The sequence below is a fragment of the Carassius carassius genome, chromosome 14 (genome assembly GCF_963082965.1).
Source record: "Carassius carassius chromosome 14, fCarCar2.1, whole genome shotgun sequence".
Classification (NCBI taxonomy): domain Eukaryota; kingdom Metazoa; phylum Chordata; class Actinopteri; order Cypriniformes; family Cyprinidae; genus Carassius; species Carassius carassius.
This window is the reverse complement of record NC_081768.1, coordinates 8,017,664-8,037,665: the sequence shown is the minus strand read 5'-3', so window position 1 is coordinate 8,037,665 and position 20,002 is coordinate 8,017,664. Positions and strand designations below refer to the sequence as shown.

General features: G+C 35.6%; 1 protein-coding gene across 1 annotated transcript in view; it reads right to left on the bottom strand.

Moving 5' to 3' along the window:
* Positions 1–18,877, bottom strand: part of kcnh5b (potassium voltage-gated channel, subfamily H (eag-related), member 5b) — a 46,313-nt gene extending 27,436 nt beyond the window's left edge. Inside the window, exons 1-7 of the mRNA XM_059565872.1 lie at positions 18,657–18,877; positions 16,951–17,074; positions 15,961–16,067; positions 15,169–15,297; positions 13,241–13,359; positions 10,632–11,024; positions 3,008–3,437 (exon numbers count right to left, since the gene is read on the bottom strand). Coding sequence (XP_059421855.1) covers positions 3,008–3,437; positions 10,632–11,024; positions 13,241–13,359; positions 15,169–15,297; positions 15,961–16,067; positions 16,951–17,074; positions 18,657–18,729 — 1,375 coding nt within the window. The 5' untranslated portion in view covers positions 18,730–18,877. The remainder of the gene's footprint in view (positions 1–3,007; positions 3,438–10,631; positions 11,025–13,240; positions 13,360–15,168; positions 15,298–15,960; positions 16,068–16,950; positions 17,075–18,656) is intronic.
* Positions 18,878–20,002: the final 1,125 nt, after the last annotated feature.

The following is a 20,002-nucleotide window of genomic DNA, read 5'->3' as shown; positions in this document are numbered from 1 at the left end:
TCAGATAGTGCAGACCCATTCTCTCTTTCTCTGTCTGTAATTGTGTATGAGCTTCATCAAAGAGTCATCAAAACAGCTAACTACAATTATTATTTTTATTATGCATGTGTGATCATCTCCCCTTGATCAAACTAGTGTTGTCACGGTACCAAAATTTCAGTATTCGGTACCGATTCCAGTAAAAATCCACGGTTCTTGGTACGAATTTCGGTACCAAAGCAAAACACAAAATATGTTAATTACACACTTTCTATCACGAAAAATAAAACCAATGCCATTCTTTATACTTATTTACAATTGTGTTTAAAGTTTTTCTACAAGTAATATAATTATGAAATACAGTAAACAAGTTTCATCCAAATGTAATTTGTCTTTTAATTAATGAAATTTAAACACATTTTATTTTTTGGTAAATAAAGGGGATTTGCTATTAAAATTAAAACATGGAAGAAATATTGTGTGATTTATTTCTTTAAAAAGTTTTATAAATTTTTTTAACAGTAGTAGCAGTATCACATACATTCTACTAAATAATAGTAATATTTCTAGCACAATGCCTTTATGTAAAAATGAACTTTTACTTTGACGGGTTGCCGTGAATACCTTTAAATTGATGCTGGTTTTACTCAAATGAAATGGTAAAATGCTTGTGAAGTGACTCAGAACAGTTCTGGTGATGTTATGTATTTATGTCTTCATTGAGATGGCAGATGCTGAAATTAATGCAAGCGTCACACGCTTCGGTCTATGTAGTAAACAAACCCGCACGTCTCTGCCATTCATTCATTCACACAGAGATGCGCAAAACATGCAGGATTCATATTTCAATCAACTTTTGTGGCGTAACATTTACAGATACTGGTCCATATGGAGATTTGATTTGATTAATTTATGCTAACTTTGACAAATTCCGTGACTGTCCATATTAAAATGTAACGTTCATTTTCATGACTGGATTTTGAGACTCCATCTGCGTTTTCTGCTTCGCATAAATCATAGCGCTGTGTGCGTCAAGATCCAGGTTCACCGGGTACTCGGTACCACCGGTACTTAAAGAAACCTGGTACCGTGATATTTTTATTTTTTTTTAGTACCAACTTGGTACCGAAGTACAGGGTCTTTTGACAACACTAGATCAAACCAGTCTTCTGAAGACAACATCAGGTGTAGATCAACAGCCCTGTTAAGGGCCTTTGGCTGAAAACAACCTTGTTTCTGACTTTACATTTTGGCATAAAAAGTGACAGCATACCACTGGGGTGGTACTAATAGGTACCTTCAGGGTACTAATATGCACCCTTTAAAGTACAAACTTTGGTATACCTTTTAAAAGGGTACTGCCACAGTGACAGCTTTTGCACTTTTAATTTTTTTAATAAGTCTGGCCTTAATGATGTCTGTCTGAACAATGTCATTAGACACATGGGAGAAATCCTTTTTGCTAGCCGTTTTTTGCTGTTCCTCGAAAAGCCCTACATTTCATGCATCAGTACTCACAACAGCACCAACAGCTCATTTGAGCATCCTCTTAAAGGTTCATAATGACCTATTAGTCTAATAAGCATTTAAAAATGACTCCTCCACCTGTGTGTTGTCCGGTTAAAGAATATTACAGGTCAGGAAAACTGTTGTCTGGGTCAAAAGCAAGAAAATGCCTTATGATTCACAGATCTAATGGGGGTATTTTTACAAAAAGGCAAAGGAAATAAACATGAGTTGGAGCAGAAATGGGAGGCAAGTCATATTTGACTCATCTAAAACAGGCAACAACAAAAAAATGCAATAAGGCAAAATCTCTTGCACTCACTATTAATTTGATCAAGAATATTTAAATATGATTACATTAAAAAAAGTATGTATATATATATATATATATACACACACACACACACACACACACACATATATCCTTTGGAAATCATTCTAATATGCTGATTTGCTTTATTTTACAGTCCCGTTCCTCGTGTACATACTATGTACTTATTATAGTAATTACAATAACTATGTAATAACTAGGTACTTAACCCTGAACCTACCCCTATACCTAACCCTACCCCATATAGTTACCTTGTGTTACCAGAACTTTCTTAGATAAATACACTGTAAGTAAACTATAAGTACATGTAAGTACACATACTGTAAAATAAAGTGCAACCAAAAAATATATGTAATATAAATGTACATGCAAATTTTAAATGTTTTATTTTCACTCTTGATCATTTTTGTGCATTTTTGCTAAATAAAAACATTCATTTCTTAAAAAAAACATGTATTATTAGTATTGTAATATTGTTAATAAAAAAAGTTAAAATGTAATTTAAATAATAATGTAATGAAAAGAAATATATCAAAATAACCATATATCTCAACATAAAGGTCATTGTTTTGAGTTCTAGGGAATGTATATATTTGGTATTTGAACCTGGGTTTTCTTGCAAACTAAAGAAACTTTAAAAATTATCCCCTAAAAAAACATGGATGAGGCCCCTGTGAGTCAGTGCATGTGGGTGAGTGGGGTTTCTATATGTGTGTTTGTGCGGGTCAGCACTCACACATGCTGGTAATTATGATCACATCTTTGTTTATTCTCCAGAGTGACTCCTCACCACATGCACGGATCTGGAAAAGCACATTAACAACCACTGGCCTCTTTCCTTCATTCTGGCCAGTTCTATGTCCCTCTCTCCACCGATCTCTCTCTATTACTGTCTCAGAGTTATTTCTGAAGGAGATGCACTAGAAGCAAAGCACTGCTGTCTGGAGGACAGAGGGGCAGATGAGATTAGTCTGAGTTATTCTGACAGAGGAGAGAATAAACAGAAAAAAAACAGCAAAAAGCAAGAAAGGAACAGAAAAGAGACCCCGTTTAACCTGGTATTAAGATTTACTTTGGCTGATTCGATTTCCCAAATGAAAATGACAATCTTTCTATCCTGATCATCTGTGATCAAATCACTAAGCCAAGACAGGTCTAAAAAAGAAGACATGAAAGAAGACAAGCACTCACATCCAACCATCATCATGGCCACAGAGAAGATCTTCTCTCCGTCTGTAGATGGCGCTATGTTTCCGAAGCCAATAGTGGTCAGGCTGGTCATGGTGAAATATAGTGACGTTATATACAAAGAGTCTTTCCCAGGGCCACCCTCCCATTGGCCAGTCCCACTGGCATTGTAACGGTACGGGGATCCAATGCTGGTGGCTAACTGGTAGAGCCAGCTGTCAGTCTTGATGGTGTTGGTTTGTTCATCAATGACCTCGTAATCTCCAATGCTGTACCATATGCAGGCAAGCCAGTGGGCAACCAATCCAAACACACAGACCAGTAACACGAGCACAGCTGCACCATACTCCAGATAGTGGTCCAGTTTACGTGCAACACGACCCAATCGAAGCAGTCGAACCACCTTTAGAGAACTGAACAAGCTACTGATGCCCTGAAAAATAGAAAAAGAAATAACAGTCACATTTTAGTACAAAATATTATATATGTTTTACTTTTACATATCTGTTACATTATTTAAAACTATACCTGTTGTAAATAATATACTGTGTATAAAACATCAGCAGATTTTAAAATCAGCATATCAGATGCACCTTTGTGTGTGTATATATATATATATATATATATATATACACACACACACACACACACAGGTGCTTCTAAAAAAATTTGAATATTGTGAAAAAGATTTTTTCGTCACTTATTTCAAAAAGTGAAACTTTTATATATATATTCTAGATTCATTACATGTAAAGACTTTAAACAATGTTTTTTTTAATTTTGATGATTAGAACTTACAGCTTACAAAATATTAGTATATTTACATTTGAGTGGCATTAAATGATCATTTCCTGCACTATCAATTCCAGGTATCTCTTGTTCTTTGAAACCACAATAATGGGGAAGGCTGCTGACTTGGCAATGGTCCAGAAGAAAATCATTGACACCCTCCACAAAGAGGGTAAGCCACAGAAGGTCACTACTGAAAGGGGTGGCTGTTCACAGAGTGCTGTATCAAAGCTAGGGCTGCACAATAAATTAAAATGGAATCGAAATCGTGATTCGACAGAAACTGCTATTGTCTTGCGTATCTTTCAGCAAAACGCGGTTCTGTAATCAGCAGTAAATCTTTATAGCGGTAGCTGGACAAACAGAAGATTTATCTGTTTTTACTGATTCAACGTGACTAATAAACACACAATTATGACGATATATGGTTTATCGGAGTTATTATTATTATAATTTTCATTAAAGTATATTTTAAATGCAATGCTTTTATCACTGCTTAGAATACTATGAAATATGTTGTGTGCCTTATTCTGTGTAAGAAACCACAACATCTCACAGAAGGATTTACTTCAAACACTCGACTGACGTTATGAAGTGAGTTTGGAGTAAAACATTTTTATTAAATGTGGCATTTTCACATGCTTTCAGATGGAGCAGCTTGTGCTACACAGAGCCGTAGTTCACTAAGAAGCTATGCAAACAGCTGTCATTATCGCAAACAAAAAAAGTTTTTAGATTTCATAATCACGCAATAGAATCATCTGCGTATCTTTTGTGTAACTTGTCAGTAAACTACAGCTCTGTGTAGTAAATACTGCTCCATCTGAAAGCATGTGATGATGATTTACTGCTGATTGCAGAACCGTGTATAACAAAATGTGTATGACAATAGCATTTGATTAATCATGCAGCCCTAATCAAAGCATATTAAATGTGAAGTTGACTGGAAGGAAGAAAATGGGTAGGAAAAGGTGCACAAGCAACAGGGATGACCACAAGCTTGAGAATACTGTCAAACAAAGCCAATTCAAACACTTGGAAGAGCTTCACAAGGAGTGGACTGCAGCTGGAGTCAACACGCTCATACGTCTTTTTAGGAAAGGGCTACCAAGCCACTTCTGAAACAGAAACAACGTCAGAAGCATCTTACCTGGGCTAAGGAGAAAAAAAACTGGACTGTTGCTCAGTGGTCCGAAGTCTTCTTTTCAGATAAAAGTTAATTTAGCATTTAATTTGGAAATCAAGGTCTGGAGTGTGGAGGAAGACTGGAGAGGCACAGAATCCGAGTCCAGTGTGAAGTTTCTAAAGTCAGTGATGATTTGGGGTTTCATGATGTCTGCTGGTGTTGGTCCTAGTGTTTTACATTTACATTTAATCATTTAGCAGATGCTTTTATCCAAAGCGACTAACAAATAAGGAGAACAATAGAAGCAATCAGATGAATGACAGAACAACAGTACACAAGTGCTGTGACAAGTCTCAGTTAGTCTAGCACAGTTCACAGGGCTAGGGCTTTTCTTAATAGAATGGAATAGAATGGCCTTTGTCGGCTTGTTAAAGATCACTCTCGCTGCTGCATTCTGGATCAGTTGCAGATCCTTGATAGTACATGCGGGATAGCCCGCCAAGAGAGCATTGCAATATTCCAGTCTGGAGAGAACAAGAGGTTGAACAAGGAATTGTGCAGCTTCCTCTGAATGGAAAGGTCTAATCTTCTTAATGTTGTATAAAGCAAATCTGCAGGACCGTACAGTTCTAGCAAAATGGTCTGTGAAACTTAACTGAGGTTTGATCACAACTCCAGGGTACTTGGCTGTCCTGGAAGGAGTTATGTCAGTACAATCAGTTCTGTCTTAGCAAGGTTGAGTTGAAGGTGAAGGTCCTTCATCCAGCTAGAAATGTCTCTCAGACTCAATATGAACTGCTACCATCGGATCATCTGGTTGGAATGAGAAGTAGAGTTGAGAGTCATCAGCCTAGCAGTGATAAGAAAAGCCATGCTTCTGAATGACAAATCCTAATGATGACATGTAGATGGAGAAGAGAGGAGGTCCTAGCACTGAGCCTTGAGGAACCCCAGTAGCAAGAAGTTGTGACTTAGAAACCTCACCCCTCCAAGAAACAATGAAAGACCTACCTGAGAGGTAAGAGTTCAACCATTGGAGTGCAGTTCCTCAGATGTCCATATTTATGAGGGTGAACAAGAGGATCTGGTGGTTAACTGTGTCAAAAGCAGCAGACAGATCCAGCAGGATATCAAGATTTATTTATTTAAGTCCAAAGTAAATGCAGCCATCTACCAGAGAGATTTTGGAGCATTTTATGCTTCCATCTGCCGACAAGCTTTATGGAGATGCTGGTTTCCTTTTTCAGCAGGAGTTTACAACCTGCCAACAGTGCCAAAACCACTTCCAAGAGGTTTGCCGACCATTATATTACTGTGCTTGATTGGCCAGCCAACATGCCTGAACCCCATATGGAATCTATGGGATATTTTCAAGAGAAAGATGAGAAACAGTCATTCCTACAATACAGATTAATTAAAGAAATTTTGGCTTCAATAGTGCCTCAGTAGTGCCACAGGCTGATCGCTTCCATGCCAGACTGATTCTGGAATTTGTGCTTAAGGAGCCCTGACCAAGTATTGTGCATAAATGAACATACTTCATAAAGAACTTTAGCTTTTCTGTTTTAAAAATTCCTTTTTCTTTTTTTTTTCCGATTAATATTAGGAAATATTCTAATATTTTTATCAAATGGATTTTTGACTTTCATAAGTCACAAGTCATTTTCATAAAATAAATTTGTGAAACTTTTTTTGTTCACTTTCTAAAAAAATGAACTTTTTCATAATGTTGTGTGTGTATAATACATACAAAAATATGGATGCATCAGAAAATCTGCAGATTTTCTTTCATACACAGATTTGTTATTAAAAAAGCCATAATTAAACAATTATCTACATACCGACATGCAGCACTCATAGGGAAAATCAATTTGACATTTAATCTGTCTGGTTAAATCATTCTTCCATTGTCATTTATCACAAATATGCTTAAACAAACCATTGAGTTATTTAATATTATTTGGCACACAGCAATGTTAATTACACACTTCATTCTGAAACAATGAGCACTATTCATATTTTTCAGTTCACTGAACACACTCTTTACCTTCATAATTGCTAAATTCTGCAAACAGTTTTTTTCTAAATTTGGAGAAGGTGAGCTGAGCCAAGACGACAAAGAAGTGCGAAAGAAGTGCGAAAGAAGTGCGAAAGAAGTGCGAAAGAAGTGCGAAAGCGGTTGGACATCAGAATCAATTTGCGGTAAAACACTCTGTTCTCCGACATGATCCAACAACCTTAAAAGGCATCTGAAAAATTTATGTTAGGCAGCACTTTAGTCCTTCCATTGCAAAAAAATAAATAAAAATTACCGTTCGGTTGGTGCATCCTGACCTAGTGTGACCATCTGAAGCATCTCCTCCCCCTTAAAAGTGTAAATTCAGTTCCAGTCATGTAGTGATAGATTAGAGTGAGCAGAAATGACCAACAACGCAGCCTGCTATGAACACATAAACTTAGACCAAAATTGTAAAGCCCAACCAAAATATGTAAAGATATACAGTATAACAAAACTTCAAACCGCAGTCCTATCCCAGGATTGCAAAAGCATATAAATAAATAAATATAGCTTGATAACTATACGTTTAGACACTTTAATGGATATTTAATTGTTAGGCACAAGAGCAAACAAACATGTGAATCGTGAAATTAAGAACCAACTTTAAATAAGTGTGCCTGAACAAATACCAGAAAAGTGAATACCACTGAAGATGTTATGACCCTGGACCACAGAACTAGTCATAAGCACCACGGGTATATTGGTAGCAATAGCCAACAATACACTGTATGGGTCAAAATTATAGATTTTTATTTTATTTTAAAAAAATTACCCTTATGAATGGTTTTGGTCAAGTATGCTCCATCTTCTCTGATGCTGGCCTGCCTAGTTGCAGATGGTCTTTATGAGAATAAAAAGAAGATTACATACTGTACATGTTTACAGCTAAATTTTAAATATAAAATTCTCTTTCATGTGTTAAGACATTCACATGAAAGTGAACATGGTGAGTTTGCACTATAGGATTTTGTGCTTGTGATGAAGTAATTGTATTTTGAGGTGTTTATCAGATATTGAGATATTTATCGGAGACAACATGCAATACTGCATTCAATTCATACACAGAACTGAGTTTGTTATCAAGGAAACTGAAGAAGAGTGGACTTGAACAAGTAAATACACAATGCAGCTGTGAGGGATTTCAAACCAGTATATTTATGAATTAAGAATTCAGTCGCTTATTTTATTATTCTGTTCCATAGTTTGTTAAATTGTCCCCATGTTGTCAGAGAGTATGAGAAATGAATGTGTTAAGGGAAGAATTATCTTAATGTACAGTACAACAATATAATTATTCACAATCTTATGTATGTTCTTTCTTTTTTAAAATGTTGGGTTTAAGAGAGTTATTCATCTAATGATTTCAAAAGAATATAATGGTTAATATTCAAGCTGAGCTACTTGATGCATCACCACTTTCTTTAGCTAAATTATATAAATTTTCTTGTCATAAATGAAAAATTTAATGACAAATAAAAAGGACAGTCATAAATAATTATGAGAAACTGTCAAGATAACCAATCCCTTATGGTGGTTTGGATGTACAGTAACATTACACCCTTGATAGTTAAACGTGCCTTTTAAAGATCCAGCAACCGCAGAGAACACAATGCATCAGAGGGTTAATTAAGATAATTATGTTATGTATTTGAAACAGGAAACCTTGATTAAGTGGAACAGAAAAAAGAAAAAGAAAATATTACAAATTGCATGATATAAAATGATGTTTGCTTGACTGACATTTATTCTCCAGCTCTTGAAATACAATAGAAGCTTCTGGGACAGGTCCATTGCTCTCTCAGAGCAGAGCACTTCCAGCCGATTACAAGGTCCACACTAAGGCATCTGGGGTCACTCTTACATCATGACATGAAGGCTTTCTCAGTGGGTTTCTGGTACAGTGAGCAGCTCTTTAAGGTTAAACTTGTACATTAAATTATTTAGTTGTGAGTTTTAAGGTTGTGTTCACACAAACATTAAAAAGCCTTAACACTTAACAACAAAAAAAGGTAATTAATTTAGTGATTTCTTTTTTGGACTGTTTTTTACCTTGCTGGGTTGAAATCAACATGGAGTAAACAGTATGTTAATACTGGGGATTTTTTGACATGGTCGTAAACCAGTAGTCTAGGCATCACAAATGGCATCAGTTCATAGTATGAGTTTGTTGAAAGATTTGTCAAATTATGTGCGAATCAACAATGCTCTCAAAATTACCCACAAACACAAAATCACAACACCAAGCAATGCAATGCATACATTTGATCAAGAAATTACAGATATAAAATTAAATTTATGTGTTTGTGTATTGTACTTTAAGCTAAAAAGACAGTATATATATTTTTGTGCATTTGTTGCAGCTTTTGAAACTGTACGGATTGAGTAAATTGGCAAATACTGTAGGTCTTTTTTTAATAGAGACCTCACTAAATATAAAATAAATAAATAAATAAATAAGAAAATAACTAAATTGGTGGTATGAAATAAAAAAATAAAAAATAGATACTTATTCTCTTAAACAAGAAAGCAAGCCTTACACTTTTAATTTATCTTGTTTTCACAAAGTCCATATATTTTTACTGAAAAACAAGACACAGATTAATGAAAGAGCTGTTAATGTACTGTACTTCTCAAAATATAAATTCCAGAACAGTCAGACTAAAAAAAAAAACATGAATTGAAGCCTGCTAGCATTCAATGAAATCGTGTTTAGAGGTGAGTGCCTGGGGCTTAGATCACTCCACTGACTTCCTGAGTAAAAGAGAGAAGATGATCCACTGTGTGTGCACTAATCAATATATATCCTAAAGCACATCACCTGGACAGACTCCAAGAATATATAACATAAACCAGGAAAGAATGCAAAGGACAACATGACTTTGTAACGGTTCAGTTTTCAAGAGGAAGGGCTTTACCAGTCACCATTATCAGCTGAGTATTTGGCCAATCAATACAGTGGGCTTCTTTTTTAGTATCGTTCTCAAAGCCACAAACCACACACAGTCAGTTTCATTGACTGTCTTTTGAATATTACACACATAAATGATTAGAGCTGCAAAGATATTACAACTTCTGTGAGAAAAAATGAGTGCTTCTTTGATAAAATTTTTTGTTAGAACTTATTTGCAATGTAGTGGCATTTTGAGGCCCTTAGTCGTACACAAACTTAAAATAAGCTGTAAAATGGACCAGACTTTATGCCGTCAATCAAAAGTTTTACACTGAGGCTCTTTCTGGAAAAATGCTGACATTTTTGCAGCGTCATAAATATTTCAGTTCAGCTTTTCTGTTTTTCTGTCCTGAAACTATCAAGCTTTCAAAAGTTTAAATGAATCTGAACGAGAACCCTACAGCATTATCCTCAGCAGAGTACTTTTGAGGAGCCCTGACATAGGAAATAATTGTTCAATCTTTCATCTTTGAGGGGTTGACAGGTAAAAAAGTAAAAATCAATTGTTTGAAGCACTGCTAAGTTATACTTGAAAAAGCCAACTACAGCTTCTCTACTAACAATAGTGTCAAACATTTTTAGAATATAATACAATTCAAATTTAATTGAACTACTAACCCTTTTTCCAAGGGTTGAACCATTTCCATTCCACTCTGTGTCCTAATCAGGTACAAAGCAACAAAAAGGCAGCTTGGCTTCTCACCTCATCCACGTTTTCGAAAGCGTTGATGATGTCATAGGGCAGACAGGACAGCAGGTCTATTACGAACCAGGTCTTCAGGTAATTCATCCTGATCAGCTTCGGATCTGAAATCACCTCCCCTCCAGGCCCGACAAATGTGGTGTGGAAGTTGAGCACGATGTCCACAAGGAATATGACGTCCACAACGCTGTCCAGAACCAGCCAGGTGACATTATTCTGTTTGGTCTTGAAGGAGACGTTGTAAGGAACCATGATGGCAGTGTAGAAGGTCAGGATGAGGATGACCCAGTCCCAGGTGGTCTTAAAGGTGCAGTAGTGCAAGATGATGTGAGGCGGGGTCTTAGGGGCCTCCTGCTTATACTGCGGAAGAATGTCAGAGCCGAGCTGAAGCACCTTAGGAAAAAAAAGAGATGGAGAGTGAAGGATCTAAGACAAAAAGAATAAGAAACAAAAAACAAAATTTAAAATCCAATGCCAGTTAAAATCTGTTTTATCTGTGGATCTCGCGAGCCAGATTTGAGGATCACTAGTCTAAATTAAGAGGAGACCTTTATTCATAGAATAAAAAAAAAATTAATTCACAAAAATTATATAAAGTTTACAAAAGAAAGTTCAAATACATGTTCAAAATTCAATCAAGAGCATCTATCGCACATTTTATTTTCTTTACAAAAAGGCGAAATTCAAGGTCACATTGATGCACATTTTACAATGGAAGTGACCAATTTTGGTCAATTTTGTAGGATTTAAAAGCATAAATGCACAAGATATCATTTTTTAACACATTAATTCTTCTGTTAAATTATTATTTGAGCTGTAAAGTTGTTCTCATCATTTTTACAGTCGTTTAGGGTTATAGGCATTTTAATTGAATGTAATTGCACAAGAAAGCTAGTAAGCTCTAAAAATCACATTAATGCATTTAATCTTTACGTCTTGTGGCAAGACTTTTGAAACTTTAAGTATTTTAATGCTTGCATTAATTTCCATTGTAGTACCTCTCAAAGTCGAGAGTCAAAAAAGGTCAAAATTAATTTAATATTTTGTGCTGTCCATTAAGTTCAACATAAACTGAACCCAGAATTATCCCTTAAGTGATTTAGGATGAATGAACTGGAGAAATGTAATAGCCAACCTTAACCAGTATAATGCTGCCTTGCAAACACTGTAACAGTACAGATCAGAGGCATTAATCCATCATAAAACTGTAACAGTACAGATCAGAGGCATTAATCCATCATAAAACTGTAACAGTACAGATCAGAGGCATTAATCCATCATAAAACTGTAACAGTACAGATCAGAGGCATTAATCCATCATAAAACTGTAACAGTACAGATCAGAGGCATTAATCCATCATAAAACTGTAACAGTACAGATCAGAGGCATTAATCCATCATTAAACTGTAACAGTACAGATCAGAGGCATTAATCCATCATAAAACTGTAACAGTACAGATCACAGGCATTAATCCATCATAAAACTGTAACATTACAGATCACAGGCATTAATCCATCATAAAACTGTAACAGTACAGATCACAGGCATTAATCCATCATAAAACTGTAACATTACAGATCACAGGCATTAATCCATCATAAAACTGTAACATTACAGATCACAGGCATTAATCCATCATAAAACTGTAACAGTACAGATCAGAGGCATTAATCCATCATAAAACTGTAACAGTACAGATCACAGGCATTAATCCATCATAAAACTGTAACAGTACAGATCAGAGGCATTAATCCATCATAAAACTGTAACAGTACAGATCACAGGCATTAATCCATCATAAAACTGTAACAGTACAGATCAGAGGCATTAATCCATCATAAAACTGTAACAGTACAGATCAGAGGCATTAATCCATCATAAAACTGTAACATTACAGATCACAGGCATTAATCCATCATAAAACTGTAACAGTACAGATCAGAGGCATTAATCCATCATAAAACTGTAACAGTACAGATCAGAGGCATTAATCCATCATAAAACTGTAACAGTACAGATCAGAGGCATTAATCCATCATAAAACTGTAACAGTACAGATCACAGGCATTAATCCATCATAAAACTGTAACAGTACAGATCAGAGGCATTAATCCATCATAAAAGTCTCGCAAAACAAACCCGTCCTTGAATGCTTTCCTCATTAAAAACTCTTCCAAAGACTTAGGTATAATAGAGTATGTAAAGATTGAACTTTACACACACATAAAATAACTTCACTCCTCTTTAACACCCTCACACAACAGTGACGGCGCAATAACCGACAGATGAGAAAAGCAGAAATGTGAAAAGGGGTTATGGGACACACACATACAGTACACTCTTAATTAGTGTTAATTATTAATAGCAGCTTCTGGCAGCCCACTGTAGACTTCTGCTGTCCAACAGACACGTGTGAGATTGCGTTACAGCAGCGTCTTGTGTATGATTCTATTACAAGTTTGTCCTCCGTGAGATGAAGTTTTGAATAACCTTGTACTGCACAGTCAAGGATGTAAGCAAATGCTGCCTGTTTGTGTGCGTGTGTGTGTGTGTGTGTGTGTGTGTGTGTGTGTGTGTGTGTGTGTGTGTGTGTGTGTGTGTTCTCACCTCTGCGAGTCTGGACTGTTTGTGTGAAGTGATGTCGCTTTTGCTCATGGGCGTAAGCTGCTGAATGGTGCTTTTGCTGTTCGTCAACGCTCGAGTCAAACGTGCAAACTTGGTCCAACCTGCAAGAAACATATTACGCATTTTATAAAAATACTACATTGAATTGAAAGAACTACAATTGAAAGACAGATCCAGAGTTCATAAGATTATGTGTCTTTCAGTTCAGTCTGGTGTTTTTATAAAATACCCTGCACAACTGAATTCAGTTCAGTATTTTGCTTTAATGAAAGTTACAAATGAAACTTGAATTTGAGATTTTTTTTATAAAAAGTTTCACAAGCTCCTTGTCATTTCTTGAAGTTTGTTAATTTGGTTAATGAATTAAAATATTGTGAATGTTATAAATAAAAATACAATTTGGGGTAAGTAATTTCTTATATATATATATATATATATATATATATATATATATATATATATATATATATATACATTTTTAAGTCTGCATCTATTTGATCAAAAATACAGTAAAACAGAAATATTGTGAAATATTAATTCAATTTAAAATAATTTTCTATTTTAATGTATTTTAAATTGTTACTTATTAATGTGATGGCAAATAAGATGAAATATCAACCATTCCTCTCTTCAGTGTCACATATTCCTTCAGAAATCATCCTAAAATGCTGATTTGTTTATTTATTATCAATGCTGTTATCATGTTTGTGTAAACAGTGATTTACTGATGAATGGAAAGGTCAAATAGAAAAATACATTTTACATTGCAAAAGTCTTTACTGTCATTTTTTTATCAATTTAATGCATCCTTGCTGAATAAAAATATTAAATTAAAAAAAATTAATAAATAAAGTACTGACCTTTTTAAATGTTATATGCACACAACAAAAATATTAATCCAAAATATAAGTCCTCTGTGGCTCAGCTATGACTCTTATGATGAGTAAAAGTGGAACAAATTTTTGCTGTCACTCCTGCAATGATCTTGCAATGAAATAAAACTCCTGGAATTCTGTCTGGAGCCGTTTCAAATCTATCTCTCTCATTCCTGAGTATATAATGCTCATCTCATACACACTGGTCAATCTCCTGCAAACATGTTCACGTCACATTTCAACCCAAAATAACTTAGTATAATAAATAATGTGACATTAATCCACTATGGCATTTTCCCTCAAAATTCTCATTACTGTAACATAATTCCACTTTATTCTCAATAGTGATTCTAATTACTGCAACACAGTAACTGTCTCATTTTTATTTTAACTGTCATTAAAATAGTGTCATAACTGAAACAAAAAAACACAGTGGTCCTAAAAATACTTTAAAAATAATATTTCTTATTTCCTTCTTTTGATTTTGGTGCGAAATGTGACTTGGACCTTGTTTTAAACAGGTTTTGTGAAATTCACCCACATACACCAAAGCAGAACGTCGAAGCCAGCACTATTGGGATTTTTGGAATGAGACTCTATATAACTTTTTTCAGTTCAATAAACAAGCTCCCACGAGCAAACACACACAAACACAGAAGTGCTTGAAAATAAAACTTGTGTGTGAGTGCCAAAAGGAAAAAGCTGGCAATGCTTACCAATCATAAACAAATATTTATTTGTTGGACATAAGCAAATTAGAGGAAGTGTTTATCTGTCAGAGCAAACTCAAGCCCAACAAACACTACTGGCATGTCTGTTACGTATTAAACATAAACTGGGACTTCTGTGAGAGAATCTATTTTGAATAAATCACTGAAATTACAAGTGTACTATGTACAGTACATGTATAGCCTGTGTGTGTGTGTGTGTGTGTGTGTGTGTGTGTGTGTGTGTGTGTGTGTGTGTGTGTGTGTGTGTGTGTGTGTGTGTGTGTGTGTGTGTGTGTGTGTGTGTGCGTGCGGGTGTAAAACTCACCCCTGGTGCTTTCATCTTCAATAGGTTGTTTAAAGACAGTGATGTCCTTAAATGTACACAGGAACAAAACCACTTTGTCATTTTCATTACGGATCGGTGCAATCTGCATGTAGAACCACACTGGAGATCCTGTGCAAGGTGAGATGTCAAAGTCAGCATTATTATACCATACCATTAATATCTCATGATTCTTCAGAAAGCACTTTAATATGTTGATTTGGTGCTTAAAAACATTTCTTATTATTATAAATGTTGATAAGTCTTGAATTTTGCAGAAACCATGACTTCCATTCAAAAGTATGGAGTCATAAACCTTTTTTATATTTTTTATTTTGTTAAAAAAAAAACAGAGAGAGAGAGAGAGAGAGAGAAGTAAAGACATTTATAATGTCACAAAAGTTTTCAATGCTGTTCTTCTGAACTTTCTATTCATCAGAGAATACTGAAAAAAATTATTTGTTTCCACAAAAATATTAAGCAGCAAATCTTTTTAACACTGAAAATAATAAGCATTATTAATAACTGAGCACCAAATCAGCATATTAAAATGATTTCTGATGGGTCACGTGACACTTAAGTAATGAAAAGTCAGCTTGGCCAACCAGAAATAAATGGCATATTTAAACAGAATTTTTTTATTTTAAATTGCAACAACATTTCACAATATTACTGTTATTTTTTAATCAAATAAATGACTTGGTCATAAGAGACTACTTTCAAGAATTTGAAAAGACCTTGAAAACTTGACCGATAGTTTACATGGTAAAGTTTAATACATCAAGTCTCACTTACTGTTCCTTCTGTACAGCAGCACTTCAAAGCAGTTGGACTCGTAGTTGTCAAAGGCCTGTCTCACCTTCTCTATGGTCTTCTTGTCTGTCAGCTCTCCATACATAAAACTACAGAGAGAGATTATTCAGACAGACAGACAGTAATCTCCTGTTTTCAAACCAAATTGTTCGGTTTAAGAAGAAAGTTTCAGTATGTTTTTTTTAAGGAATTATCCCTCCCATCAATCCTTTGATTCAGATTTATAAACATTCTAATGAATTCAGGAATTAATGCGAGCAAGTAAAATGATCAGAAGATGTTCAGGTCTCCACACGTTGACAACAGACATGAATTATGCTCATATGTGTATTAAAAAGATTAAAAGATTTCAGCAAAATATGAAATTCATAGGCAACTCGCACCTGAAGCAAAGTGTGACCAATTATGGCATGTTTGTTTCTGTTGCAGTCATAGAGAATGGCATATTAATGACACAAAATTGTCAAGAAGAGATGCTGTAAAGTGTGATATGAAGTCTCTAAGACCTGTAAAACAGTATATCTGTGGCTCAGCACTTTATGAGAGCCACTTACTGAAATGAGATTTATATATATTTATATCACAATATGACACTGAGATGCCAGATCATAGCTTGGCCAAAAAAATACTTTCATCTATTAAAACTTGAATTCTAAATTCATAATACCAAACTTGTTTACATCACTTCAAAAGAAATTATCAGTGATTTCAAGATTCGTTTTACATGTTACACTACTTTAGGCAGAGCCAAAGTGATGTAACACCTCAAGATTATGACATCATCACCTCTTGGTTTTGTAGAAATGAGTCCACATGGATCCACAACAAATAATTTAAAGCTTCAGTCTTAAGCTGTTTTATTGTTTTATTTAACAGGCCCCTTAAGGTACTGTAAAACCCGAGATCTCAATACAGCATGAGCTGTGTAACACAGTCCTACAGATTTCTATTGTCACATGTATATCCACTCACCTGCACGTGCTGCTTTTCTGCATGACCTCTGCTCTGTGGTATCCAGACAGCTTGCAAAAGCCGTCATTACTGTAAACTACAGGCCAGTCCACAATCTGAGCGTTCCCCAGCAAGAAACTTGTCTCTGAAGGTTCAGAGAAGATGACAAAGAATAAAAGAGGGAGTGGGAATTAATGATCTGACTACCACACACTAATGCATTTACAGTCTTTGCTTCACAGTTAATTACTGTCACTGATCTACTTTAGGGGGAAGTCGTGGCCTAATGGTTAGAGAGTCGGACTCCCAATCGAAAGGTTGTGAGTTCGAGTCCCGGGCTGGCAGGAATTGTGGGTGGGGGGAGTGCATGTACAGTTCTCTCTCCACCCTCAATACCACGACTTAGGTGCCCTTGAGCAAGGCATCGAACCCCCAACTGCTCCCCGGGCGCCGCAGCATAAATGGCTGCCCACTGCTCCGGGTGTGTGCTCACAGTGTGTGTGTGTGTGTGTTCACTGCTCTGTGTGTGTGCATTTCGGATGGGTTAAACGCAGAGCACGAATTCTGAGTATGGGTCACCATACTTGGCTGAATGTCACTTCACTCACTTTTTTTTTTTTTTTTTTTTTTAACATGTGGTGTACTCTCTATAAAGGGTAGACATTCGAAAGCCCATAATATTAAACTACAAATGCTGTCATTTCTTATTGCAGAATGGGACGTTTTAAAACCTCTTATTAGATTAATATTTAAATCATTTTTTCGCAATTAAACTATCATGTCTTGTATAGCCTACTATAATCCTCAGATAAGGGTTGTTTGTGATGCAGTGTAAAGAAACCAGACACAGTTAGAGATGACGCTCCCTCTAGTGGTAGCAAACGCAACAGTCCGCAATTTGCGGCTCAGATCTCTCAAAACCATCAAACGGAGTATTCCAGCCAGTCCTGATGAGCTGCTGAAGCAGAGGTGTGGAGGGAAATTATATTGAGTGCCTTTTTAATCAGCTGAACGAGAAATGTTATATATTATTTAAATTGGATTGGTTATTATTAACAACACACAATGATTTAGTCAAATACAATGCTTACCGTTAGATTGTTTATTAGAATTAATACATTTTCCAGATGTTAAAACTGCTGTTTAATATTATTATTATTATTACTATTATTATTAAAGAACTAAAATCACTTGTCTCAAAAATCGCATATATTTCAATAATTTAGCTAGATAAATAAAAAAATAACCAGTGGGAAAAACGTGTCTAAAATATTAATTCTGCAGCGCAGTGAGAAATTAATATTAAGTTTTGTTAGTGTTACATTTTGAAGTGCATTCGCAATGAAAACGTCTTTATGGTACAATATAAATACTGACGACAGAGGTTTCTCTATTTAAATAGTTTTTTTAAGTTATTCTCTCTCGAAAATGCCTCAATAACTCAATGCATTAAAAATAAAATTAATCACAGTATGTCCAGCTCAGAGAACTGCAGTCTCTAAAATATAAAGGAAATTAATGACAAAATAAAAGTTACAGTTTTGAAATGTTTCAGTACAGCGTCCATGTTTTACATCTTAAAAACATGTAAAATCATACATGTAAAATCATTATCATACGAATAACCTGTTAATTGCATGTTTTAAGTTTTAAATACTCAGTATGTAAATACTGTAATGTCAAGTGACCTAGTGCATTTCAGAAAGCATAAGCGTGCTCCTCCTCACCACTCGAGCGCCTGACGATATTCTCCAGGAAAGTGTTTTGCGGTGCCACCAGCCCTCTCTTTCCGCCGGGCATCGTGCGGCTGTGTGTGTCGCGCTGCTCTCGTCAGGTGGGCACTCTCTGCGCGTGGAGTCTCTGCCGGCGAAGCGGGAAGGCTCATGGTAACGTCGCGCTCTGGCTGCCGGGAGCTTCTGCGTGCCACCCGCGCGCTCTGGGCTCAAAGCTACAAGTCGGTGGGCATGAGGAGCTCCCCGCGCACGCGCAACTGAGCCGACGCGCACAAGCAGGCATTGGGGATCTCCAAGCACCAAGCGCGTTAAATGCGCAAGAGCGCACAATAACCCCTCTCCACAGAAAAACAAAGGTTAGCTCTGAAGTCTTACATGATAATACCTGACATTAGCGCAAAAGGTATCATAAAGATTAAAACTTTTTAAATGTTGGTTTTAAACATAGAATCCTCTTAAGGCAAGACACTGCAGGTGTTACCAGGTACCCAGTTAATTGATTACAATGATAATTGCAAAATGTTTTGGTTATTACAAGTTTTCTCAAATGTTAGGTTTAAATATGCAAATGAGGCATTATTTAATGAAATGTGCATACATTTCTAGTACAAAAATCTGAACACTAAATTAAGTCGGTTTCAAAATTCTTTTTGACATATTAAGAGTAAAATGTGTTTACAGAGGGAATTTTGGGTATATCATCTTTGTCACTCCGTTATTCAGAAAACACTTAGAACAGACAGAAAACAATATATTTTCACAATTTTGGGGTACCAAAATGTAAAGTTTGGGGTGTGTGTGTGTGTGTGTGTGTGTGTGTGTGCTATTGAAGTGGAGATTCATGGCTCACTGTAGGAGAAAAGACTCATTTTGAGAACTCTGCCTTTAGAAATATATTGTGCTTAAAATCTATTGACACAAATACATAAAGTGCTATAAAAGAAATACTTTACTTTACAGGAAAAAACACTTTATGAAAAAACAAAGCCCAAAATCTCAAACTTGACAGGTGCATGAATAAAAACAGTGTTTTTGCAGAAATGCGAAAGTAATTTATACTAAAAGGTACAAATAACCTATGTACTGTGCCTTTAGGCTACCAAAATGCTTCCTTGAGGGATAAATAAGGTACAAAGGTGTACCTCTTGAAAGGGTATCATACCAGTGCCAGCTTTTTTGGAGAGCTTAAGAGAGTCGACCATTGAAAAAAATCTGTATTCATTTATCTGTATTCAAAGGACAAAATTATTATGTCTGATCAAGGCAAGTCGTCACATTTTATAGAGGTTCATTCATTTACCATTTCATTCAATATACCCTTTATATTTTTGCTAATTATA